Below are 27585 nucleotides of genomic sequence, written 5' to 3' on the forward strand. Positions count from 1 at the left end.
CTCTAAAAGAGTTGACTGTATCTTTATATTTGAGAAGGAACATGCTCTATGTGATGGTGAAGAGCTGTTTTCTGTTTTAGTCAATAGTTTTAGGCTGAGTGCGGTGGCTTACACCTGTAATACCCACAGTTTAGGAGGCTGAGGTGGGAGGATCGATTGAGGCCAGGAGTTCGAGACCAGTCTGGAAAACAAAGACCCCATCTCTACAAAAAGATAGATAGATAGATAGATAGATAGATAGATAGATAGATAGATAGATATAAAGATAGATGATAGAGATTAGATAGTTTTAAACAGACATTAATGAGTCTGGACCTTGGAAAAAACTTATGCAACTTTAGGAACATAACATCACACGGTCATGGGAAATTTTGGTGAAGAAAAGGGGAGATGACCGTTCATCCGGAATTGTTTAGCTAAATTCTTCCCCAGGAAACTCTTCAGAGATTATGTGATCTTTACAAATTTTTTTTAGCTCAAGGTAGGATTGTAGAATATATTATTAAAGGTAACACCACAAGCCCTTTTGTGTGGTATATGTTGTGGGTGTGGGAGGAAAGCGAGAAAGAATATGTCCCAGAATAAAAGTTTTAGAATCATTACCTTAAGTTCAAATGTATAAACAGAGTGGTCAACTTCATGGATGATGCTTAGGCCATGTAACATACAATACAAATTATACAAATACTTAGAGATTATATATGTGAAAGTCCTAGACAGTTCAGTGAAAACTGATGTGATATAAAACTACAGCTTTTGAAAATGGAAAATTAAAAAAAAATTTTTTTTTGGTAACTACTAGAATCCCTTAGGACCACTATGAAAATTTGGTACAACTGTGCTTATATGTTTTGAGAACCTACTTTGTCAACCTCAGCATTTTCCTCAGGTTTTAGTTTGGAATTGGTTTCATGTTCTTGATTTTATTCTAATTGGTTTATGTCACATACTTCTTACAAATCTTAATACTAGTTACAATCTGATAACCTACTCTGGGAGAGTGTTTTAGGCCTGAAAATAATCATAAAAAGAATAGGTAAGTATCCTCACTTTACACACTTTAGAAAGTTTAAGTAACTGATTTGATGCCACTTCACTGATAAGTGGCTGAGCCAGTATATAAATTTAGATCTTTAAGAGCTGTATAGAAAACATGGTGCCATCTGGTAAGATTTTTCTTTTTAAATGAAGTTCATTTTCTTCATGGAATAAGATAGTGCAGTTCAGCAAATATTGAGTACCTGCCACATGACAAACTGTATGTTCTTTAAGAACCGTATGAAATTGCTGATATTTAACTGTTGTTTACTTATACAAACTGCAACTTAGTGTGATTCAATCTTATACTTTATGTTATTTAATTCTTACAATAATCCCATTTTTAGGTAGATGTTTTCATGGCTTAGAAAACATTTCTGACCAAGAATAGTTCCTATACTTGTGGAGACACTCATAGCCAAAAACTTGGATGGTCTAGGTTCCCTCAACCCCCCGAAATAAACCTTAGTCTGTTTAAGATGTGTAAAGAATATGCTCTGAGATGACCCCTGATGACTCCTGTGCCTCTTGATGTTTATGACATTTTGTAATGCCTTCCCCTTGAGTAAATTTCTTCTAATCATCATTATGGGTATGTCACTTCTTGCTAGCAGACTCTCTCCCTTGCTGGCTTTGATGAAGCAAATTACCATGTTGGGAAAGTCCACACAGCAAGGAACTGAGGGGAGCTTCTGCTCAGCAGCCAGCTAGGCTGATCCATTAAAAAAAAGGAAAGAAATTAGGCTTCATTAATATTTACAAGTAATGCTCAATGTCAAGAGACAATGACAAGAATGAGAAGACAAGTCACAAACTGGGAGAAACATTTCAGCGGGGAGTAAGCTTATTCAAGGGCATTTACCTATTAGGGAGGCAGAGTTGGGATTTGAGTCCAGCCTAACTTGCTCCAAAACCAACGTTCATTTCAGTCATTTCAGTTGTTCCCTGAACTTTTTGGAATTTGTGAATCTGGTAAATTTCCTGCTCAATATTTCCTCATTTTGCTGTCTAGGAAGATACCACTTTTTCTCTCCCATTTTCCATATGCCTCGCCTTTCCATATGTGTCAGAGAGCAGTAAATTATTCCTGAAACATCATTTGCCAACCATCTCTGTTGCTTTCTCTACTCTCCTTTAATTGATACTCCTCTCTGAATTTCTGTAGCCTGTTTCCCCTGCAGTTTTAGTACTCTGTTATTTTCTCTACTAGATTATAAATTTCCTCAACACAGAAGCTTAATGCTTTTATACTTCCTATAGTTGCTGGTCTTGCATTCAACATTTAGTAGAATCAATAATAACTGTGTTTTTTCCCTGAACATGGACTGAGCATAAAACAAGACTTACTCTTGATGCTTTTAGCCAGGTTTAGTGTGGTCTGGTACTGGATACTTTGAAATGGTGACCCCTGCAAATCCCTCCATACTCCTTTCCTTCCTGAGAACGTAAACATTTGGCCATTTAATTCAAGGCATTCACTTTAGCAAGTGTTTTGAGACATTATCTTTGGCTAGAGTCACACAAAAAGTCAAATAAAGAGAAAAAAAAATTTAAAAAGTTTTGAGGCATTAGCTGGGCACGGTGGCTCATGCCTGTAATTCCAGCACTTTGGGAGGTGGAGGCAGGCGGATCACTTGAGGCCAGACCAGCCTGGCCAACATGGCGAAAGCCCGTCTGTACTACAAATACAAAAATGAGCTGGGCATGGTGCCTTGCGCCTGTAACCCCAGCTACTCTGGAGGCTGAAGAGGAGAATTACTTGAACCTGGGAAGCTGAGGTTGCAGTGAGCCGAGATCACACCACTCCATCCTGGGCGACAGAGTGAGATTCCATCTCGGGGCCCGCGGAGGGAAGAAGGTTTTGAGACTAAGAATAAACTGTTTCTTTCCCCACCAACCAGTCAAATGCTAGCTGATACTGTAAGCTCAGAAGTTTCTTTTATCCACACCTTGGCCATATTCTAACCCATAAATACATTAAAATAAAAATAAAAAACTTCCAGGAAGAAATCAAATATAACATTTTTATTTTAAATGGATAGAAAAAAAAGTCACTTGCGGTCGCCCCAGCAACCAAGTCTCACCTGGAGCTGTCCTAGCGCCTAGTTCTCTCCCGGCCGCAGAGCTGGCCGCCCAGGGGGAGTCGCAGAGTTTGGAAGATCTCTCTAACACCTCTCGGCCAACTTCAGAAGTGTATAAGATCAGCTTTATCTTTCCAAATGGAGACAAGTATGATGGTGACTGTACAAGAACATCTTCTGGAATCTACGAGAGAAATGGAATAGGTATTCATACCACTCCTAATGGGATTGTCTACACAGGAAGCTGGAAAGATGACAAGATGAATGGTTTTGGAAGACTTGAGCATTTTTCAGGAGCAGTATATGAAGGACAATTTAAGGATAATATGTTTCATGGACTGGGGACTTACACATTCCCAACTGGGGCAAAGTATACTGGAAATTTCAATGAAAATAGGGTGGAAGGTGAAGGGGAATATACTGATATCCAAGGACTAGAATGGAGTGGTAACTTTCATTTTACAGCTGCTCCAGACCTGAAATTAAAGCTTCACATGTAGATGTGATGTTAAATTAAAGTTGAAATGTAGTAATTGAAGCTTTTAGTTGTAAGGAAAGCAACTTAATCTGTTATTTGAAATGACTTCATACACTACCCCTATAAGTTTGCCAATAAAACCATCACTTGCTTACAAAAAAAAAAAAAAAAAAAAAGAAAAGAAAAAAAGTCACTTATAGTCTCATTCTCCAAAGATTATCACTGCAAATTTTTATTCTTTAATCTTTCTGGTACAGTAGGTCTAATACTTTTTGAGCATACGATGTGTGTGTTTCTATCTTTTTAAAGTAGAATTCCACCATGTATACAGTTTTGTTATTGCGGTTTCTAAACTCAATTTTTATCTGGGTTTTCTTTCCTGAGGTCAGCTTATTTTAGAAAAAAATAGCCAATTCAGATTTTTCTCAGTCAACTCAAGAAAGTGTTCTCAGTCATCTCAGAGACTGTCCCATTCATTCTTTCTTTCTACATGATACCTATATACAAAAGTATTGACATAACAGCCAAGTGTTAGAAGTATGTCTGGTCCTTGTTTGCCCCTGCTGGGTCTAGGATATGACATTTTCTCTATAAATACCTGCTCATATGTTTGCCTTTCCATCTGCTGAATTTGTATTGCTTTTTGTATCCACTGATGCATTCCATCTTACCCCTAATTGGAACTTGGAGTAACTGCCAATTCTAAATCAACTTATTTGCTGCCTGACTATGGTGAGCTGAGTGAGCTTTTGTCTCCGGACCCTTTAGTCCATCTCTCTGGCACCATGCTGGGCATGGGGCTTCTTGCCATAATTTACTGCTCTCTGGAAAAAGAAACCCTGCAGGCGCACGCCACCATGCCCAGCTAATTTTTGTGTTTTTAATAGAGACAGGATTTCACCATGTTGGCCAGGATGGTCTTGATCTCTTGATCTCATGATCTGCCTACCTCAGCCTCCGAAAGTGTCGGGATTACAGGCGTGAGCCACTGCGCCTGGCCTGCAATGTTCTTAATGCCATATGTGAAGTAGCATAATCTTATTTGAAGATTTACTGTATATTATTATTATCATTGTGTTTTTTTTTTTTTTTTTTGAGATAGAGTTTCACTCTTGTTGCCCAGGCTGGAGTGCAATGGCACGATCTCGGCTCACTGCAACCTCTGCCTCCCAGGTTCAAGCGATTCTCCTGCCTCAGCCTCCCAAGTAGCTGGGATTACAGGCATGTGCCACCACGCCAGGCTAATTTTTTTGTATTTTTAGTAGAGATGGGGTTTCACCATGTTGGTCAGGCTGACCTCGTGATCTGCCCTCCTCGGCCTCCCAAAGTGCTGGGATTACAGGCGTGAGCCACCACGCCCGGCCAGGAATAATTTTAAAAAGACAGAACTTAATGACTCCAAAAATAGTAAGAAAAGGAAAGAACAAAGTTCATGAGAACAACTATGAAGCAGGTAAGATTTTAATCCAACCTTATTTATATTTATGAAAATGGTCTAAACATCACAAAAGGTAGATATTATCAGATTGGATAAAAAAGGAATACCTAATTATATGCCAACATTAATCCAAAGGAAGCTGAAGGGGGCTATATTAGTTCCATGAAATATAATTCAAGATCAACAAATATTACCAGGAATAATGAAGGAGATTTCAGGTTGGCAATCTCATTAACTCATCATGAGGAAATAAGAATTTTAACTCTTACATACCTAATAAAAGAGCTTCAAAACACGTAAATTAAAATCTGATAGAATGGAAAAGAGAATTAGACAAATCTATGGTCACAGTGGGATATTTCAAAAAGTCTTATAATTGATGATTTGAAAGAAAATTAGGGTCTAGAAGACCTGAACACTTTAACAACTTAATCTAATTGACACAATTCGTTTAGCCAAACAATAGAACACACATTCATTTCAAGCTTACATGGAACGTTCATGAAGAAAGACCTAATATGCTGGGCCATAAAACAAGTCTCAAATTCAAGAAGGCCGAAATTATTTAAAGTATTTTATCTGATCACACCAAAATTAATGAAAATTAATAACAAAATTATCTGGATGAATGTCTGACATTCTGATGTTAAACAACCTTTTCCCCCCCAAGACCGTCTCCCTGTGTTGCCCAGGCCGGAGTGTAGTGATGCAGTCATGGGTCACTGCAGTGTTGATCTGCTGGGCTCAGGTCACCCTCCTGAGTAGCTGGGACTACAGGCGTATGCCACTATGCCTGGCTAATTTCTGTACTTATTGTATAGATGGGGTCTCCCCATGTTTCCCAGGCTGGTCTCAACCTCCTGAGCTCAAGCGTTCTGCCTGCTTTGACCTCCCAGAGTGCTGGGATTACAGGTGTGAGCCACTGTGCCAAGCCATAAAAATCATATTTTTTTATTATTTTTTGAGATGGAGTCACCCAGGCTGCAGTGCTGTGTCACAATCTCAGCTCACTGCAACCTCTGCCCCCTGAGTTCAAGCAATTCTCTTGCCTCAGCCTCCCGAGTAGCTGGGACTATAGGTGTGTGCCACCACACCTGGCTAATCTTTGTATTTTTAGTAGAGACGGGCCATGTTGGCCAGGCTGGTCTCGAATTCCTGACCTCAGGTGATCCACCCACCTTGGCCTCCCAAAGTGCTGGGATTACAGGCATGCACCACTGCGCCTGGCCAAAAAACAGTTTAAAATAATCCATGAGTCAAATAGGAAATATGAATGGAAAGAAAAAAATTCATGGGATGTAGCTAAAGCAATGCCTATGTTCATTTTAGGAAATAAAAATTTTTAATTATCTAAGTTTCTCTCAGAAATTAGAAAATGAGCAAATTATGCAGATGGAATGTAAAGATAATAGCAGAAATTAATGATGGAGAAAGCAAAATAAATGGAATCAAAGCTGATTTAAAGATTAGTGCAATTGAAAAATGTCTATCCAGTTACACCAGAAAATGAGGGAAGGCTTAAACAACTAATACCTGGAATGAATGAGGGGATATCACCACAAATTTTATAGGTATCAAAATAATAAGAAAATATACGTAGATGAGACCAATACATTTGGCAACTTAGATGAAATAGATAATTCTTTGAAAGACACAGGTGCCAGAGCTCACGCAAGATTATACAGAACTGGAAAACAGCATTTTATCTCTTAAAAGAAATTGTTAAATACCTTCTTACCCAGAAAAATTCTTAGCCTAGAAGGGTTCTATGGCAAACTCCACCAAACATTAAGAGAGAATACCAAGTTTATACAAACTCTTTTATCAAATAGAACAGGATGGGACATTTCCCAACTTAATTTATGATTCCAGCATTACTCTGATAACAAAAACCCAGAAAAACCTATTACAAGAAATTGAAACTACAGACCAGTATTCTTCCTGAACTAGAAATAAGAGGGAATTTCCTTAGCCCAATAAAGGATGTCTACAGAAAACCTGTGGCTAACGTCATACTTAGTGGTTAAGACAGAAATAATGGAGAGTTGGCATATTACTGAATTGGAAGACAAATATTATTCTACCCACATTTATGATAGATTCAATGCATTCTCAATATCCTAACAGGTTCTTAAAAATAGAAATTGACAGGGTGGTTCCAACATTTATATAGAAATCAAAAAGAATAGTCAAAATATTTTTTAAAATTTATTAAAATTTTTATATTTTTTATTTTTTGTTTTTGGAAACAGGCGCCCACTCTGTCACCCAGGTTGGTACGCCGCGGTGCAATCATAGTTCACTGCAACCTTGAACTCTTGGGCCCAAGTGATCCTTCTGCCTCCCTGTAGAGATGGGGTAGAGCCTCCTGAGTAGCTAGGATTATAGGTGTGCATCACACCATCTGGATACTTAAATTTTTTTGTTTTTGTTTTTGGAGACATGGGTTCTCACTGTGTCATCCAGGCTGATCTTGAACTCCTGGCCTCAAGCCATCCTCCTGCCTCAGCCTCCCAAAGTGTTGAGATTACAGGCGTGAGCCACCACACCTGGCTGTCAAAACAATTTTAACTTCAAAGAATGGAGGTCTTATATTACTTGATTTTCAGACTACATTAGTCGACACTGTGGTATTACCACAAGGATAGACATGGGGTCAATCACAGACACTCACACTTACAATTCCAGCTCTTTGGCAGACCAAGGTAGGAGGATTGCTTGAGGTCAAGAGTTCGAGGCTGCAATGAGCTATGATGGCACTGCTGCACTCCAGCCTGGGTAACAGAGTGAGAACCTGTCTAAAGACAAAAACAAAAAATGATAGACACAGATTAGTGGAATATATTAATGAGTCTAGAAAAAGACCTATACATTTCTCTCTAATTGGTTTTCAATAAATGTACCAAGGCAATTTATTGGGGGTAACAGATGTCTTTTCAATAACTGTTGCTGGATCAATTGGACATTCATGTGCAAAAGAAAAAAAAATAACGAGCTTTATGTATACATATATATAGCTTTATTTATTCATTTTTTAGATGGAGTCTTGCTGTGTCGTCCAGGCTGAGTGCAGTGGCATGATCTTAGCTCACTGCAGCCTCTGCCTCTGTGTTCAAGCGATTCTCCTGCCTCAGCCTCTAGTGTAGCTGGGATTACAGGCATGCACCACCACACTTGGCTAACTTTTTATTTTTATTTTTATTTTTTTAAGTAGAGATGGGGTTTCACCATGTTGACCAGGCTGGTCTCGAACATCTGACCTCAAGTGATCCTTCTGCCTCAGCCTTCCGAAGTGCTGGGATGACAGGGGCAAGCCACCACACCCAGCCATATATAGCTTTATATATATGTTATACTTAATGTATAACGTACTATAAAAACAATTTATAAAAGTATAAAAAACGATTAAAAAACTATAAAAACAATTTATTTTTGCTTTTCAGGGTCAGTGCCAGCGGTTGTTCAGCCTACATTTAGTACCACTATTCATCTATTATATTCCTGTCAGCTTGAGAGATACAGTCAGGGAGTACCTCAAATCCTGCAGATATTCAGCACAAATGTCTGAGCAATCTGGCTAGTTTTGTTCTACTGCTTTCTCAGCAAACCATAATAGGAGGTGCAGTGGTTTATCTCAACATCTTCTTGTGATGGCCACACTATATACTAAAATTGAGCTCACATTATATACTAAAATTGATATAAATCTAAATGCTACAGTGAAAACTATAAAACACTTTAGAGAAAACTTCTGTCTTCGTTAGGCAAAGATTTCTTAGAACATAAAAAGCACTCACTATGAAAAACAAATTGGACTTCATCCAAAAACTTATCTTTAAAAGACATTTAAAAAATGAAAAACTGGGCTGGGCACAGTGGCTCACACCTGTAATCCCAGCACGTTGGGAGGCCGAGGCGAGTGGATCACTTGAGGTCAGGAGTTCAAGACCAGCCTGGCCAACATGGTGGAACCCTGTCTCTACTAAAAATACAAAATTAGCCAGGCACGGTGGTGCGCACCTGTAATCCTAGCTACTGGGGAGGCTGAGGCAGGAGAACTACTTGAACCTGGGAGGCAGAAGTTGTAGTGGGCCGAGATCATGGCACTGAACTCCAGCCTGGGCAACAGTGAGACTCCGTCTCAAAAAAATAAAGGAAGAAAAAATGAGCCACAGACTTAGGAGAAAATATTTACAAAAGACACATCCAATAAAGGACTTGTGTGTGGAATAGAAAGCTAATTGTTGAGAAAGTAAGACAACAGTATAAAATAAATGGGTAAAAGAATTGAACAGACACTATCAGGAAGATATGACTGGTAATACCAAATGATGGTGAGAATGTGAAGCACCTGGAACTATCATAGATAGCTGATGGGAACATAAAATAGTAGAGCTATTTTGCATTTTAACACTTTCTTATTAAGTTACCCTTACTACACAACCCAACATTTCCACTTGCAGATATTTAACTAAGAGAAAATGATCACAGCAAAACCTGTATACAGATGTTCATAGCAGCTTATAATAGTCACAAACCGGAAGAAATTCAAACATCAACTGTTGAAAGCATCAACAAATTTTTCTACATCTTAACAATGGAATGCTAATAATATAGAGGATAAAATATACACTCAACAACGGATAAATCTCAAAACAATTTTGCTAAGTAAAAGAAGTCAGCCTCAAAATGCTACTTACTGTATAATTCTACTTACACAACATTTTTGAAAAGGCAAAACTATAGTGATAGAAAGCAGATTAGTAGTTACTAGGTGCCACAGGTAGAAAAAAAGTATTTGCTGGCAAGGTGGCGAGCAATTTTGGGGGTAATAGAAATACTCTATCATTTTTGTGATGCTTACACAACTGTCCATCTTTGTCAGAAGTCATCTATCCTCCCAACTTATGAATTTTATTCTATATAAATTATATGTCTATAAAGATGATTTTAAAAAACAATTTATTTTTGCTTTTCAGGGTCAGTGCCAGGGGTTGTTCAGCCTACATTTAGTACCACTATTCATCTATTATATTCCTGTCAGCTTGAGAGATACAGTCAGGGAGCACCTAAAATCCCGCAGTCTTTCAGCACAAATACCCGGGCAAGCTGGCTAGTTTTGTTCTACTGCTTTCTCAGCAAACCATAATAGGAGGTGCAGCAGTTTATCTCAGCTTCTTGTGATGGTCAATACATACTGCACTGTCATAAGAACACTGGTATTGGTACCTTATGCTCAGTCACCTGAAGGCAGGTGATCAAATCCTTCAGGTCAGGACTTTCTTAAAATACTGTTTTTCCCTTGGAGCTCTGCCCGGGTAGTGAATAGATATGAGGAAGATGGATACAAGGATGATTAAAAGTGTCGTGTTTAAGAAGAATCGGTGCACACACCTGTAGGTGAAAAATAAATGCATAAGCTTTGTTTGAATGCAGCTCATATGAAAAGATTTGTGATTTTAAAAAATTATATGCTTAACTTAGCATCACAAGTATGATGTAGCTGTCAAAAGGGTAATAATAATACAGGCTGGCATTAGTAGACCTGGACTTTTGCCACATTTGGACTTCTTTCTTTTTATTTTTTTCTTTATTATTATTTTTTTTTAAAGATGAAGGATCTTCAGACTGGAGTGCAGCAGCAGGATGGTAGCTCACTGCAGCCTTAACCTCCTGGCTGAAGTGATCCTCCCACCTCAGCTTCCCGAGTAGCTGGGATTACCAGCACAAGCCACTGTCTCTGGCTTCTTTGTTAATTTCCGAGCAAGATGTTTGAAGAAACTTAACTAGTGGACTTTCTGAGTAGAAAGATCATGTTACATGAGGGCAGAGAGGAGGAACTGGAAATCTATAGCTTGGGAGCTAAACGACTATTTTTATTCATTTTTTGGTGGATATACTTGATTAGACACTAAGAAATTGTGATACTTTAAAATATATGTTTTGTAAGGTTGTTACTAAACCTTGTTATAGGAGGTTGTAAAAGACATATTTTAAAGGTCTAAAAATAGAGGAATGGATAAATAAATGATACATTTGTGCAATAGAATATATTACCATAAAGGTCTAGAATATTAAATAATATGAAAGTGCTGACAACCATACTAATAAGTAGGAAACTATAGCACAAAACAGTATGAAGAATATGATTTCATTTTTGTTCCCCCAAATGGGCACTTATTTACATGTAAACAGCTAAAGGACAGGAAAATATATTTAACAAGATGTTAACAAGTATGGTGGAGTTATAGGTAATAAAAAAATTTTTTTTTGCTTATTTGTATTTCCTTCAATGAACATGTATTATTTGGTTATGACGGGAAAGTAAAATGTTTCTTAAAAACTAGTCTTTATTGTATCATAAATAGATGTCAGAAATATGCAGAATCAGACATTCAGTGTATTTTTTCACTGAAATTTGAATATAGTGAGAAGGTGCTGGTTTTTTGAAAACATCTGTGGCTTGTGTATAGCAAAGGGCAAATAAGTTCAGTGGATCTGAGTTTCTGTGTTTTCGCTTTTTTTTTTTTTATTATGCTTTAAGTTCTAAGATACATGTGCAGAACCTACAGGTTTGTTACATAGGTATACATGTGCCATGGTGGTTTGCTGCACCCATCAACCCATCATCTACATTAGGTATTTGTCCTAATGCTATCCCTCCCCTTGCCGCGCACCCCCCAACAGGCCCTGGTGTGTGATGTTCCCCTCCCTGTGTCCATGTGTTCTCATTGTTCAAGTCCCATTTATTAGTGAGAACATGGGTTTGGTTTTCTGTTCCTGTGTTAGTTTGCCGAGAATGATGGTTTCCAGCTTCATCCATGTACATGCAAAGGACATGAACTCATTCTTTTTTATAGCTGCATAATATTCCATGTTTTTGCTTCTTAAGCCATAAAGAGAAGTGTTCAAGGCTTGATGGATCTCTAAGGTCTTCCTTCCAGTTTTTAACTGAAAACCAGTTGTCAAGATTATAACCAATTAGTTCCACATTTGCTGCAACTTCTCACACACCAAGGTAAAATGGAATGCTGTTTTTAAAAATTACATGAAATATAGATTCCTAGGCCCCCTTTTCACTCAAAGGTGGGCCTGGGAATATGAACTTAACACCTTTTCCTCCCACCCTGCTCAGGTAGGAGTTATGATCAGGCAGGTTTGAGAAATGTTGGGTAAGAAAGGTGATCCAAAGGGAAGGCATGGTGGAACCTCTTAGCAATCACATTCTTTTGTTGTATAACATCAGCCACTGTATGTCCCAGTGTCCAATATGTGTTCCATGAATTCTACCTGTGATGTCAGTTCTCTTCTGCTACTGTTACTTCGAAGTTTCCTAGCATTTCTACCTGAAGAGTTGATTTATGAATTAATTCCACCTACAAGTCACCTAAATTAATCTGGCTATATACCCCCCCTCAACCTTTGTCTATAATATATGGCTGCCTTGTGGGGCATCTGATGAAAAAGTGAAAAATGATAAGTTTCATCATTGAGATGTCAGAATTTGAGTCTGCTGCTGAGCCTGCAGAGATTGTTAGGCACATGCATGACTCACAAGGTTTAAATAACATGATTTAAAATGAGACTTTTCTTAATCCAGTCTATCATTGTTGGACATTTGGGTTGGTTCCAAGTCTTTGCTATTGTGAATAGTGCTGCAATAAACATACGTGTGCATGTGTCTTTATAGCAGCATGATTTATAGTCCTTTGGGTATATACCCAGTAATGGGATGGCTGGGTCAAATGGTATTTCTAGTTCTAGATCCCTGAGGAATCGCCACACTGACTTCCACAATGGTTGAACTAGTTTACAGTCCCACCAACAGTGTAAAAGTGTTCCTATTTCTCCACATCCTCTCCAGCACCTGTTGTTTCCTGACTTTTTAATGATTGCCACATATACACCATGGAATACTATGCAGCCATAAAAAATGATGAGTTCATGTCCTTTGTAGGGACATGGATGAAATTGGAAATCATCATTCTCAGTAAACTGTCGCAAGGACAAAAAACCAAATACCGCATGTTCTCACTCACAGATGGGAATTGAACAATGAGAACACATGGACACAGGAAGGGGAACATCACACTCTGGGGACTGTTGTGGGGTGGGGGGAGGGGGGAGGGATAGCATTAGGAGATATACCTAATGCTAAATGATGAGTTAATGGGTGCAGCACACCAGCATGGCACATGTATACATATGTAACTAACCTGCACATTGTGCACATGTACCCTAAAACTTAAAAGTATAATAATAATAATAAAAAATGAGACTTTTACTCTCTTTTTCTATGTCCCTCAAATTTAGATTCCTTAAGATGCATTAGGCATCTTTATGCAATGACTTTTTTCCTTTTTAATCTTTTAAAGCCATTTTAAGATATCTTTGTTCTAATTTTTTGTCACTTATATGTAATTAGGCCAATGTTTCTGCCAAGCCTTGGGGAGCATACAAACTTGGCTGTATGGCTTGATAAAAAAATGGACTAGTCTTTCAAAAGACTTAACAAGGTGACAAACAGCAGCCTCTGTTCCAGAGGGCAATGATGCACTTAGTTTTCCTAAATATTTACATCTTCTTGACCATATTATTTGAGTTATTAATGTGGAATATTTTAAAAATATGTACTTGAATTTTTTATTTCAAATACGATTTTTCAAAATGTGGTTCAGAATTACCAAGGGTGCTTACTAAACAGTAGGTTCCTAGGCCCAATACCATAGCCATTGCATCAGAATTCTCTGAGTATGGCCTGGGAATCCCAGCTCTTTGTAAGCTTCCTGTTTATAGGAAGCTTGGGAACTACTGAAGTGATTATAAAATGTACAGTTGGGAGTGTGATGAAATTAATGTTATAATACCTCATCAGATATTAAATAGCTTTAGTATGGGCAGTTTTCAGACAAAGGAGTTTACTTCCTTGGAACAGACTGTACGTCAGTGATACCTGATTTTCTGTAAAAGGAGATCATATTTCTAAATATGGACTTGTCAAACTTTTGTAGAAATAATCCAGTATTAAATCAACTCTAAATATCTTCCTACTTCATATGAAAGGTCCATAAATCAAGCAAACACAGCATTAACCACATACATTTTCGTTTGAATTAATTTATTACAGAGATTCCCAGGAGAGGGACTGTAGGACGCCCTGCATCTAGCATAGAGAAGAGAGATTTTTGAGGCTGAAAGGGCAACACTACCTGAATCCAGTTTCAAGTGGGTCTTGAGAACAGTTTCAAACTGTAGTCCAGCCGTGACACCACGTAGAAAAGACTCTTGGCTTCTCTCAACCAAAAGGGGTAAAAGTTTATTTTTGGACTTGGGATTCATAGTTGTGAAGAGTGTTGGTTGTAGAGTCAGATATTAACCTGGAGCCTAACTTGGAGGAGTTACCTAATTTCTCCAAGTCTGTCTCATAATCTGTAAAATTGAAACAATAATAACAGTTTTATTATTGTATTGTGAAATGAGTTGTGTGTGCTGTGCCAAGCTAAGAAGTTGCTTATGGCAAATATTTGATCAATGTTAGCTTTTGTTTTCTGTAATATTAAGTTCACATTCATTGAGAATCCAATATATACTACCCAGTGGAAATGGGGAGTAAAAACTAGTCTAGAAGAACTAGTCAGCCGGGTGTGGTGGCTCACACCTGTAATCCCAACGCTTTGGGAGGCCGAGGCAGGCGGATCATGAGATCAGGACATTGAGACCATCCTGGCTAACATGGTGAAATCCCGTCTCTACTAAAAGTACAAAAAATTAGCCAGGCATGGTGGCGGGCACCTGTAGTGCCAGCTACTCGGGAGGCTGAGGCAGGAGAATCATTTGAACCCAGGAGGCAGAGGTTGCAGTGAGCTGAGATTGTGCCACTGCACTCCAGCCTGGGCGACAGAGCAAGACTCTATCTCAAAAAAAAAAAAAAAAAAAAAAAAAAAAAAAAAAAAAAAAAAAAAAAAAACTAGTCTAGAATAGTTTTGACAAGTTCTTTTTTTTTTTTTTTTTTGAGACTGAGCCTTGCTGTGTCACCTAGCCTGGAGTGCAGTGGTGAGATCTTGACTCACTGCAACCTCCACTACTGGGGTTCAAGTGATTCTCATGCCTGGGATTACAGGCGTGCACCACCACACCTGGCTAATTTTTGTATTTTTAGAAGAGACGGGGTTTCACCGTGTTGGCCAGGCTGATCTGGAACTCCTGACATCAAGTGATCCGTCTGCCCCGGCCTCCCAAAATGCTGGGATTACAGGCATGAGCCACTGTGCTTGGCCTTGACAGGTTCTTTTAAGGTTTAATTACAAGCCAACCCAAGAAAATTAAATAGGAATCCCTCAAAGCAGCTGAGTCATGCTTTGTCAAGTGAACTAAAAAGCATGAACTGCATTTGTTACCTCTTTTATGTATTATTTCTATCTTAACTGTTTTATTCCCACTGCAGTTGATAGATTTTAACATCAAATTATAAAACAGTGGCACCATGAGGGCGTAGAAGAAGAATAAAGGGAAATAAAAGTCTCTCTTAAAAGAGCCCTTGGGGCCGGGCATGGTGGCTCACGCCTGCAATCCCAGCACTTTGGGAAGCTGAGGCAGGTGGATTGCTTGAGCTCAGGAGTTCAAGACCAGCCTGGCCAACATGGCAAAACCCCATCTCTACTAAAAATACAAAAATTATCTGGACGTGGTGGCGCGTGCCTGTGGTCCTAGCTACTCAGGAGGCTGAGGTGGGAGGATTGCTTGAGCCTAGGAGGTGGAGGTTGCAGTGAGCCCAGATCATACCACTGCACTCCAGCCTGGATGACAGAGGTGGTGTCTCAAAGAAAAAAACAAACAAAACCCTTTGATGGAGACAATGGAGATACTATCAGGGGACCATTTTTTTTTTTTTTTTTTTTTTTCCCACACAGAGAATCTGAGAAGCCCACTTGGGGAGTGAACTCAACAACCATAGTCGTCTTGGCACTAGGCATTAAGCAACTGAACTCACACTTATATTCTAAGTAAAAGATGCAAAGAAAATAACTTCAGAAAACTGATACAGACTCTCAGTCTTTAATTAGCGTATTTAACACATTATTGAGTACCCACTATATGCCATGCGTTTTGTCTTCAAAAATGGGAAAGGCGGCCAGGCACAGTGGCTCACGCCTGTAATCCCAGCACTTTGGGAGGCCGAGGCGGATGGATCACGAAGTCAGGAGATCAAGACCATCCTGGCTAACGCAGTGAAACCCTGTTTACTAAAAATACAAAAAAAAAAAAAAAAAAAATAGGCGTGGTGGCAGGTGCCTGTAGTCCCAGCTACTTGGGAGGCTGAGGCAGGAGAACGGTGTGAACCCGGGAGGCGGAGCTTGCAGTGAGCTGAGATCGCGCCACTGCACTCCAGCCTGGGCGACAGAGCAAGACTCTGTCTCAAAAAAAAAAAAAAAAAAAAAAAAAAAAAAAAAAAAAAAAAAGGAAAGGCACAAGCTGTGCTTTCTTGGAGCATTTAGTCTGGAAGCGCTAATAGATAATTTGAGGAAAGGTAGGCTCACCACATGAAGAACTACACTATAATATATATTGCTCACAGGATAACAGTTCTTTTTAAAATACCAAGACGTTACCAGAACAGACCTGGAAGACTCAGTGAGATTGCTCTCTGCCTTCAAAGGGAGAATGAGAGGGTAAAGGACTTGGATTGGATAACTCTAGGGCTAACATCCTGCCATAGAAAGAGACAAAATCAAGAGGACACATGGTTTAAAGCTGCAGACATGAGATTTGTTAGGTTTTCTTTCTTTGGTTTTTTCTTTGTTTTTTTTTCTGGACAGAGTCTTACCTGTCGTCCAGGCTGGAGTGCAGTGGCATGATCTTGGCTTACCGCAATCTCCACCTCCTGGGTTTAAGTGAGTCTCCTGCCTCAGCCTCCTGAGTAGCTGGGATTACAGGCATCCACAGCTACACCCGGCTAATTTTTGTATTTTTAGTACAGATGGCATTTCACCATGTTGGCCAGGCTGGTCTTGAACTCCTGACCTCAAATGATCCACCTGCCTTGGCCTCCCAAAGTGCTGGGATTACAGGCGTGAGCCACTGCACCTGGGCAGATTTGTCATCTTTTCTACCTGAATGCTTACCTTCAGTCTTGAAGGAAGTGTGTGCAAATGTCCTCCAAGTGAATAGAAATAAACTAACCTATTTCATAACACAGTCCTACTTGATTCCTTTACAAATAGTGATTCAGAGCTTCAGCTCCAGAGTCAAGCTGATCTGGATTTGAATTCCATCTTTTGCAGTAATAAAATTTGACTTAACTTTTTAAGCTTCTTTTCCCTTGTTTGTGAAGTAGAGATGATGATAAAACATTGTTCATAGTTGAAGAAGGTAAATGAGATGATACATTTAAAGTGCTTAGCATGATACTTAATATGCTAACCTGTTAAGTTTTCAATAAATTTTTACTATTATTAAACTATAATAGCCATTCTTTAAAGAAAAAGGGGGCTGGGTGTGGTGGCTCATGCCTGTAATACCGACTTTTTGGGAGGCCGAGGTGGGTGGATCACCTGAGGTCAGGAGTTCAAGACTGGCCTGACCAACATGGAAAAACCTCATCTCTACCAAAAATACAAAATTAGCTGGGCGTGGTGGCGCGTGCCTGTAATCCCAGCTACTCAGGAGGCTGAGGCAGGAGAATTGCTTGAACCCGGGAGGTGGAGGTTGCGATGAGCCAAGATTGCGCCATTGCACTCCAGCCTGGGCAACAAAAGTGAAACTCTGTCTCAAAAAAAAAAAAAAAAAAAAAAAAAAAAAAAGGGAGGGAGGAAAGGAAAAGAAAATCAGTCAATACACTAGGTGTCAGCGTTGTGCTTCAAATCGTGAAGTGCACAAAATGCCTACTCTGATTTTATTTAGAAGGTGTCCAAGTTGAACTGGCTTAGAATAGAAAGATACTTAAGCAGATCTGGGAAAGTCAGAATTCTAAAACTGCAAAAGGATATAACAATGTGCTGGCTTAGGACAGCATACACTGATGATCTTTTAAAGCTCGCAATCTATTAAAAATAAGAGCTGCCTACCCCACTGGTCTACAGCCATCTCCATAGACTCAGCATGGAAATTAAGACTAATCTCACCTTTGTCTAGGATGCCAGCATTTTTCTCATATCTATGATCTAAGTCTTGGAGTCATTTTCTAGGAAGAATTGTGTTTGAATCCTGTCTTTACTATTTATTAGCTGTGTAGATGATGATAATATTTGTTTTACCTACTCCATAGGGTCATCAGAATGACATCTGAAAAATGTTTATTTTGAAAAGCGGCTTACTAAAATGTAAAATATTATTATTCTGTACAGTTGGCAAACAACACAGGTAGAGAGAGGAAGATTTTTCCCAGAATTCTTGAGTTGCTCTGAAGCCTCAATTTTTTGAAAAGATAATTTGCTCTTAAATGAAACTTAGAATGAACTGATTGAGCTTGTTTAAATACTGGTTATGACCCAATCCCAAAATGGGATTAATCCACAGTGTAGTAACACAATCCTATGTATTTCTTTTTTCTTTCTTTTTTTTTTTTTTTTAAGACAGAGTCTCTATAGCCTAGGATGGAGTGTAGTGGTGCGATCTTGGCTCACTATAACCTCTACCTCCCAGATTCAAGGAATTCTCGTGTCACAGCCTCCCAAGTAGCTAGGATTACAGTCGTATGCCACCACGCCCAGCTAATTTTTCTATTTTTTTTTTTTTTAGTAGAGACAGGGTTTCATCATGTTGGCCAGGCTAGTCTTGAACTCCTGGCCTCAAGTGATCCACCCGCCTTGACCTCCCAAAGTGCTGAGATTACAGGCTTGAACCACTGTGCCCAGCCAATCCTATGTATTTCATAGTATACAGTAATAATCTTAGAGTGAATATGAAAAAAAAGCCTCTAAACTTCCTTAACACAGACTATCAGTCATTTAATAGCTGAATATTTGGTCTGAGTGGGATAATACTTGATATAGCATTCTTTGGGTATAGACCTTAAGTTTTTCATAGGTTTTCTCATGATTTTGCATGTGAACTAAACTGTTATATCTCTATCACATTCATTGAGAATCCATTATATGCTAGACATTTGAAAAGGAGAGTAAAAACTGGTTTAGAATAACTAGTCTGGAATAATTTCAACAGGTTCTTTTAGGGTTTAATTACAAAGGTTTGATTGCAGGCCGACTCAAGAAATTGAAAGGGGAGTTTTAACAATTTTAAAGTTTTACTTCAGTGACATAAGCAATAGTAAAGTTGACAATCCTTAATCCAAAAATTGAAATGCTCCAAAATCTGAAAGTGTTTGAGCAAAGACATGACACCACAAGTAGGAAATTCCACACCAGACCTCATATGACAGGTCACAGTCAAAAAGCAGTCTAAACTTTGTTTCATGCACAAAATTATTAAGAATATTATATAAAATTACCTTCAGGTTATATGTATTAGGTATATATAAAACATGAGTGAATTTTATGTTTAGTCTTGGATCCCATCCCCAGGATATCTCATTATGTCTATGCAAATATTCCATAATCTGAAAGAAATTCAAAATTTGAAACATGTCTGGTCCCAAACATTTCAGATAAAGGATATTCAACCTTTAGAAGCAGCTCTATAAATGCCTACTGAGAGTATCAGAAAGATAGTGTTAACTTGCATGGTCTATTTTTGGGTTGCACTTATGAAAATCTCTTGGGCAAGGACAAAACCAGACCTTTATAGGCAACTAAGACTTACCTTCATACATGTAGAGATAGATATACATACATGTGTATAATAATAACTATTATAATATAATTGTATAATATAACTACTATAATAACTATAATAACTATTATTGCTAATGTTAGTGGCAGTAGTAGATATAAATGATGATATAGACACCATAACATAAAAAGATGTCTATTCCAGTAGAATCTATTCAGTGAGTTTATAGTGTAATCATGGGCTAAATCAGACTGATATAAATTCTATCATGTAGATTATAAAATTTACATGATAAAGTTTGCAATCTACCCATCTGACAAAGGGCTAATATCCGGTATCTACAAGGAGCTTAAACAAATTTACAAGAAGAAAACAACTCCATCAAAAAGTGGGTGAAGGATATGAACAGACACTTTTCAAAAGAAGACATTTAAGTTGCCCACAAACATGAAAAAAAGCTCATCATCACTGGTCATTAGAGAAATGAAAATGAAAACCACAATGAGATACCATCTCATGCCAGTTAGAACGGCGATCATTAAAAACTCAGGAAACTAACAGATGCTGGAGAGGATGTGGAGAAATAGGAACGCTTTTACACTGTTGGTGGGAGTGTAAATTAGTTCAACCATTGTGGAAGACAGTGTGGAGATTCCTCAAGGAGCTAGAACTAGAAATAGCATTTGACCCAGCAATCCCATTACTGGGTATATATCCGAAGGACTATATATCATGCTACTATAAAGACACATGCCCATATATGTTTATTGGAGCACTACCCACAATAGCAAAGACTTGGAACCAACCCAAATGCCCATCAATGATAGACTGGATAAAGAAAATGTGGCACTTATACACCATGGAATACTACACCGCCATAAAGAAGAATGAGTTCATGTCCTTTGCAGGGACATGGATGAAGGTGGAAACCATCATTCTCAGCAAACTAAAACAAGAACAGAAAACCAAACACCACATGTTCTTACAAGTGGGACTTGAACAATGAGAACACATGGACACAGGGAGGGAAACATCACACACGGGGGTCTGTCAGGGCATGGGGGACAAGGGGAGGGATAGCATTAGGAGAAATATGTAATGTAGATGATGGGTTGATGGGTGCCACAAACCACCATGGCACATGTATACCTATGTAACAAACCTGCACGTTTTGCACATGTATCTTAGAACTTAAAGTATAATAAAAAAAAACTTCAAAAATACTTCAAATGAATAATAAATGTGATAGCTGTACTATTATGGTGAACTTGAGGTTTAGAGAATGGTTTTTCCATGTCTGAGTTGCAGAGATATTACTAATACTATACAAGAATAATTTCTCCATCTTTTCTCTGAAGTGATAGATAACTGTCTTCCTATGAGACAGAAACTTGGAGCTTTCTCCCTTTTAGTTAATAACCAATTTATAGCTGTCTTTAAACTTTGCATCCTTCTTTTCTAAAAAGAAAATCTAAAAAGGAAATCTAGCCTGGTTAGTATAGTAGTGTTTTTCAAGTGTTTTAAAAATATGGGTTATATATAAAATTAGTGGTTTGCAGTAAATTTTGAAAAGTGCAATAAAATAGAAAATAGAGTGCACCACACAAAGTAAAGTATTTTATGCATCAATACACACACATGTATATACATAAACATATTAGTCCATATGCAAAACATGAGAGACAGTGTATGAAGTGACTAAGGGCATGGGTTCTGGAGCCACAGGGCCTGTATTCAAATCCTGGTCTGGTTACTTGTCTTTGGACAAGTCACTAAGTGCTTCAAGTTACTCATTTGTAAAATCGAGATATTAATAACCTTACAGGATATTGTGAGGATTAAATGAGCTACCACATGTAAAGAGCTTATAATTTGTAAGGCACTTTCTATACACATATACATACACCCTATTTATACGCACATGTATAGTGAGGGATATGTGTGTGTGTGTGTGTGTGTGTGCGTGCACTATGTTCTAATGTAAAATATGTTTCTTACTCTGAATCGTGGTTTTAAAAGATATCAAAGCTACTGGCTTATCAGGTGGCTGGCATTGTGGGTGGATATGGAGTGATGAGACCCTGGTCCTGGTCAATATTCTGCCAATTCCTGTGTGACCTGGAACATGTTACTTAACCTCTCTGTCCTCATTGCTGCATTGTTCTCTCTCTCTCTCCCTCCCTCCCTCTCTCTCTCTTTCTCTCTCCCCTACTTCAGCCTCTTCAGTAGCTGGGACTATAGGTGTGTGACACCATGCCTGGCTAATTTTTTTATTTTTTTGCAGAGACAGGATCTCACTATGTTCCCCAGGCTCTCATTGTCTTTTTCTTAAAGGTAATTAGACACTAAATTATCCTAAATGTGCCAATAAACAATATAATTCTATGCTTCTGTTAATCTTTCTGGTTCTTCCCTCTCTCCCCTTTTGAGAAAAATGGGAAGTTCTTTATGGATTGTGGATTATGAGTTTTGACCTTGGCCAGGATGAATGAGTGAGGATTAGGTACCTGAGGAAAAAGACACCTAATAGGGACTCTCCATATAGAATAGGGACTAAATGACCTTATCATATTCTTCCTCTGAGGGGAAGTTGAATGTGGGAAGAGAGGCAACATTTGAGATGCATAGAGGAGACATCAGAATGAAAGAGAATGAGAGCCAGTGTGGTGGCATGTGCCTGTAGTTCCAGCCACTTGGGAGGCTGAAGCAGGAGATCACTTGAGCCCAGGAGTTCAAAGTTACAGTGAGCTATGGTTGCGTCACTCCAGTCCAGCTTGGGTGACAGAGCAAGTCCCCTGTCTTTAAAATAATAATAATAATAATAATACCAATAAAAGAATGGAAGATAGAGAAGTGTGGCTGTAGTATCCTTCAAACTGTAATAGAAAAAGGTGGCCTGTAGAATCAGTGCTGGTGACAAAGTTATGCTTAGCGGGGAGAAACATCGGAAACTGCCTTTGATGAGCTATTATGGCTATAGAAACACTGATCTTGAAGACATGCCCTATCTAGTTTAGAAGTGAGACAAAAAGATAGTTGAGGTCAGAATGAGTCAGGAGAGAAGACGAGTCAATGAAGAGGCAAAGGGGCTTGAGAAACACAAGAAGATATAGGTTGAATACGAGAGACAACCAGTGAACCTTTCTTGTGAAAAGGGATGATCGATAACATTTTTAGTAGCAGGAATGTCTAAACCTCATTTTTTGTTTTTGTTGGCTCTGCAACCCCCCTCTATGGCCCTAGACCTTCAGTCTTGAGTTGACAGTGTTCCTGAAAGTAAGGGGATTACAAAGGATCCATCAGCTTGATACAAAGTAGAAAATGCAATGAAGAACAGTTGCTAAGAATTTAGTGGAAGCAGAAACTCAGCTTTGAAAAGTAACCACCCCTGCCCGTCCTCCCACCTCCGATTCCAAGCACCCAGAGATATTCGTCCAGAGATATTCAGGGATGCCAAGTTACCTAATATATATGGCGTGTAGGTTTGAGACAATTTACTTAAATCTTGGAAGACAAGGTTCTATGGGTTGAATACATCCCCTTCAAAATTCAGGTGTTGCCAATGTGATAGAGAGGTGTGTCATTTAAGAAGTGATGAGGCCATGGGAACGCCTCCCTCAATGGGATTAAGGCTTCATGCAGCTTGCCCTTCCATCTTCAGCCATGTGGGAACTTGGCAAGAAGTCCTTCACCAGACCAAACGCCATGCCTATCTTGGACTTCCCAGCTTTCAAATTGTGAGAAATAAATTTCTTTTCTTTATGAATGACTCAGTCTTGAGTATTTTCTTATAGCAGCACAAAACCGACTAAGACACAAGGTGAGTCAAGCAAGTGCAATAATTGGGGGTATTCAAGAGGCTGATACATGACATGATAGCACAGTTCTCTGTTACTTAGATTGGTATTTTTCAAAGAGCATCTTATTACTAGCTTTGTAAGTTACTCCTCACCAAACTCCTTGCCAAATTTTAATAATTTTAATATACATGGAATATTTAGATACATTGAATTCTCAAATAGGAAATTATATTTTCATATACCAGCAAATTGAAATTAAAACAGAAATATTTACAGAAGCATCAAAAATTATATTTAGGGATAAATCTGACCAAATATGTGGAAGATCTATCTGTACACTGGAAACTACAAAATGTTGCTGAAAGAAGTTAAAGAAAGCTTCAATAAATGAAGATATATACCTTCTGCATGGGCTGGAAGACTCAATATTTTTAAGATATCAGTTCTCCTCAAATTGATTTATAGATTCAACATAATCCCAACCAAAATCTCAGCAGACTTAAAAAAAAAAAAGGGAACTGGCAAGCTGGTATGGGAATGCCAAGGACCTAGAATAACTACCACAACTTCAGAAGAAGAAGAAAAAAAAGAACAAAGTTGAAAGGCTATACTATTGGATTTTAACCATTATTATTAAAATATAATAATCAAAACAGGGTGGTATTGGCATGAAGATAGACAATTACACTAAAGAAGCAGAATAGATAACTCTGAAATAGACCCACACATGGACAATGACTTTTTTACAGTGGTACAAAGGTAATGCAATGGGAACAGGGTAGATTTTTTCAACAAATGGTGCCGGAACAATTGGATATCCATATCTCTGTCTATATGTATATAAAGGAACTTGGATTGATGCCATGCAACATATACAAAAACTAACTCAAAATAGGTCATATATGTCAATGTAAAACCTAAACTCTTAGAAGAAAACATGGGAGAAAACCTTTGTAACCTTCGGTTCAGCAAATATTTCTTAGATAAAACACCAAAATCGGCCAGGCATGGTGGCTTACACCTATAATCCCAGCAATTTGGGAGGCTGAGGCAGGTGGATCACTTGAGGTCAGGAGTTGGAGACTAGCCTGGCTAACATGATGAAACCCTGTCTCTACTAAAAATATAAAAATTAGCTGGGAGCGGTGGCTTGCACCTGTAGCTCCAGCTACGTGGGAGGCTGAGGCACAATAATTGCTTGAACTCGGGAGGCAGAGGTTGCAGTGAGCCAAGATTGTGCCACTGCACTCCAGCCTGGGCAAGAGCGAGATCCTGTCTCAAAAACAAACAAAAAACCCACCAAAATCACAACCAATAAAAGGATGAATTGATAAATTAGACTTCATCAAAATTTAAAATTTCTATTTTTCAAAGACACTATTAAGAGAATGAAAAGACAAGCCACATAGTGAGATAAAATCTTTGGCCAGAATATATTTGATAAAGGACTTGGACACTTGACTCAACAATAAGAAAACAAATAACCCAATTAAAATAATGGGCTAAAGGTTTGAACAGACATTTCTCCAAAGAAGATATATAGATGACAAGTAATTGCATGAAAAGGTGCCCAATATCATTACTCATTAGGTAAATGCAAATTAAAAACTGCAGTGAGATACTACTACATACCTATAAAAATGATTAAAATTAAAATGATTCACCATACCAAGTGCTGGTGAGAATGTGGAGGAACTAAGTATCTCATATACTGCCAGTAGAAATGTAAAATGGTACAATCACTTTGTAAACCAGTTTGAGAGTTACTTAAAAAGTTAGATGTATGGTGGCAAGATGGTGAAATAGAAGCCTACACCACTTGCCCCCAACCACTGGAACACCAAATTTAACAACTATAGAGAAAAACACCATCACAAGAAGCAAATATCAGGTGAGAAATCAGAGTACCATACTTTAACTTCATATTACTGACAGAGTCACTGATGAGGGCAGGAGAGACAGTCGTCTTGAATCGCCAATGCCACACCTCTCACATCCCTATCTCATCTCCTCAGCACAGAGAATCTGTGCATTTTGGGGAGGGAGAGTGCTGCAATTGGAGGACTTTACATTGAACTCAGTGCTACCTGTCACAGTGGAGAATAAAGCTATGCTGGGCTCAGCAAATGCCTGTGCATGGAGAGAGCATTGGGACCACCCTTAGCCAGAGGGGAATTGCCCATTCCAGTGATCAGAACTTGAATTTCTAGGAGTGTGGGCTGAAGTGCCCTGGGGGTTCTAGGTAAACTTGAAAGGCAGTTTAGAACACAAAGACTGCAATTGCTAGGCAACTCCTAGTGCTAGCCCAGGCTTAGAGCCAGTGGACCTGGGTGGCAGGTAACCTAGGGAGACATCAGCTGACGTGGCTAAGGGAGAACTTGTGCTCACGCAACAAAAGTGACTCCTTTCTTCTGCTTAAGGATAGGAAAGTGAAGAGTTAAGAGGACGATGTCTTGCATCTTGGATATCAGCTCAGCCACTGTAGGATAGGCCACCGGGCAGAGTCCTGAGGCCCTCATTCCAGGCCCTACTTTCCAGATGACATTTTGAGACACACACTGGTGCAAAAGAACCTGCTGCCTCGAAGGGAAGGACCTAGTCCTGGCAGGATTAATCACCTGCTGACTAAGGAGCCCTTGGGCCCTGAATAGCCAGCAGTGATACCCAGGGACCACACTGTGGGCATTGGGCTCTGAGATGTGCTGACTTCAGGGGTGACTCAGCACATTCCCAGCTGTGGTGGCTATGGTGAAAGACTCCTGTTTGATAAAAGCTTTTATTAAAGACTGTATGTCTTTATAGGTGGACACCATTTCTGGACCTGCCCTGGGTCAGAGGAGAGCCTACTGCCCTGAAAGGTGAGTCCCAGGCTTGGGAGCATTCACCCCAAGCTGACAGAGGAGCCCTTGGGCTCAAAACAAACATCAGCTGTGGCCTGGCAGAACCCCCTGTGGACTGGTAGTAGTGATGGCCACAGGGACAGCTTCCTCTGTGGAAAGCGAAGGACTTTCTATTGTGGTTTGAGTGCCAGCTTAGCTGCAGTAGAATAGAATGTTAGATAAATTTCTAAGGTTTTTGACTCCAGTCCTTGGCTCACAAACAGCATCTGTGGACACACCTGGAGCCTGGGGGGGATCTTACCACCCTTAAGGAAAGAGCCTTGGATAAGGTCCAGTGCATTGCTGGCTTCAGGTCTGACCCAGCACAGTCCCAGTGGTGGTGGCCACAGGGGTACTTGCATCACCACACCTCCAGTTCCAGGTGCCTCAGCACAGAGAAACTCCATATGTTTGGGAGAAAATAGGGAAAAGAACAAGAGCTTCTGCTTGGTAATCCAGATAATTCTTTTGGATCTTATCTAAGACACCAAGGTAGTACTTCTACAAGTCTGCAAAAACCACAGCATTATTGAGTTTGAGGCCCAAGTCCCTTTGAATACCTGGAAAACCTTCCCAAAATGGGACAGGCACAAACAAGCCCAGACTGTGACAACTACAATAAATACCTAATTCTTCAATGCCCAGACACTGAAGAACATCTACAAGCACCAATGCTTTCCAAGAAAACATGACCTCACCAAATGAACTAAATAAGACACCACAGCCCAATCCTGGAGAAACAGATATGTGACCTTTCAGACAGAGAATTCAAAATAGCTGTTTTGAGGAAGCACAATGAAATTCAAGAGAAAACAGAAAATGAATCCAGAATTCTATTAGCTAAATTTAACGAAGAGATTGAAGCAAAAAGAAGCAGAAATTGTAGAGCTGAAAAATGCAACTGACATGCTGAAGAAGCCATCAGAGTCTCAATAGTAGAACTGATCAAACAGAACAGAGAATTAGCTTGAAAAGAGGTGATTTGAAAATGGAGTCAGAAGAGACAGAAAGAAGAATAAAAAACAATGAAGCATGCCTACAAGATCTAGAAAGTAGCCTCACAAGGGATACTCTAAGAGATATTGGCCTTAAAGAGGTGGTAGAGAAGGAGAAAGCAGTAGGAAGTTTATTCAAAGGGATAATA

At 39.0% G+C, this 27585-nt stretch overlaps 1 protein-coding gene across 1 annotated transcript; it reads left to right on the forward strand.

Moving 5' to 3' along the window:
• Positions 1-1153: 1153 nt before the first annotated feature.
• On the forward strand, positions 1154-27242 carry LOC100987983 (uncharacterized). The gene is made up of 2 exons (XM_055107375.2): positions 1154-1166; positions 3072-27242. The coding sequence occupies exons 1-2, from the start codon at positions 1154-1156 to the stop codon at positions 3617-3619; spliced, it is 561 nt and encodes a 186-aa protein (XP_054963350.1). The 3' UTR covers positions 3620-27242.
• The last annotated feature ends 343 nt before the right edge of the window (positions 27243-27585 follow it).

The sequence above is a fragment of the Pan paniscus genome, chromosome 12 (assembly GCF_029289425.2).
Source record: "Pan paniscus chromosome 12, NHGRI_mPanPan1-v2.0_pri, whole genome shotgun sequence".
Taxonomy (NCBI): Eukaryota; Metazoa; Chordata; class Mammalia; order Primates; family Hominidae; genus Pan; species Pan paniscus.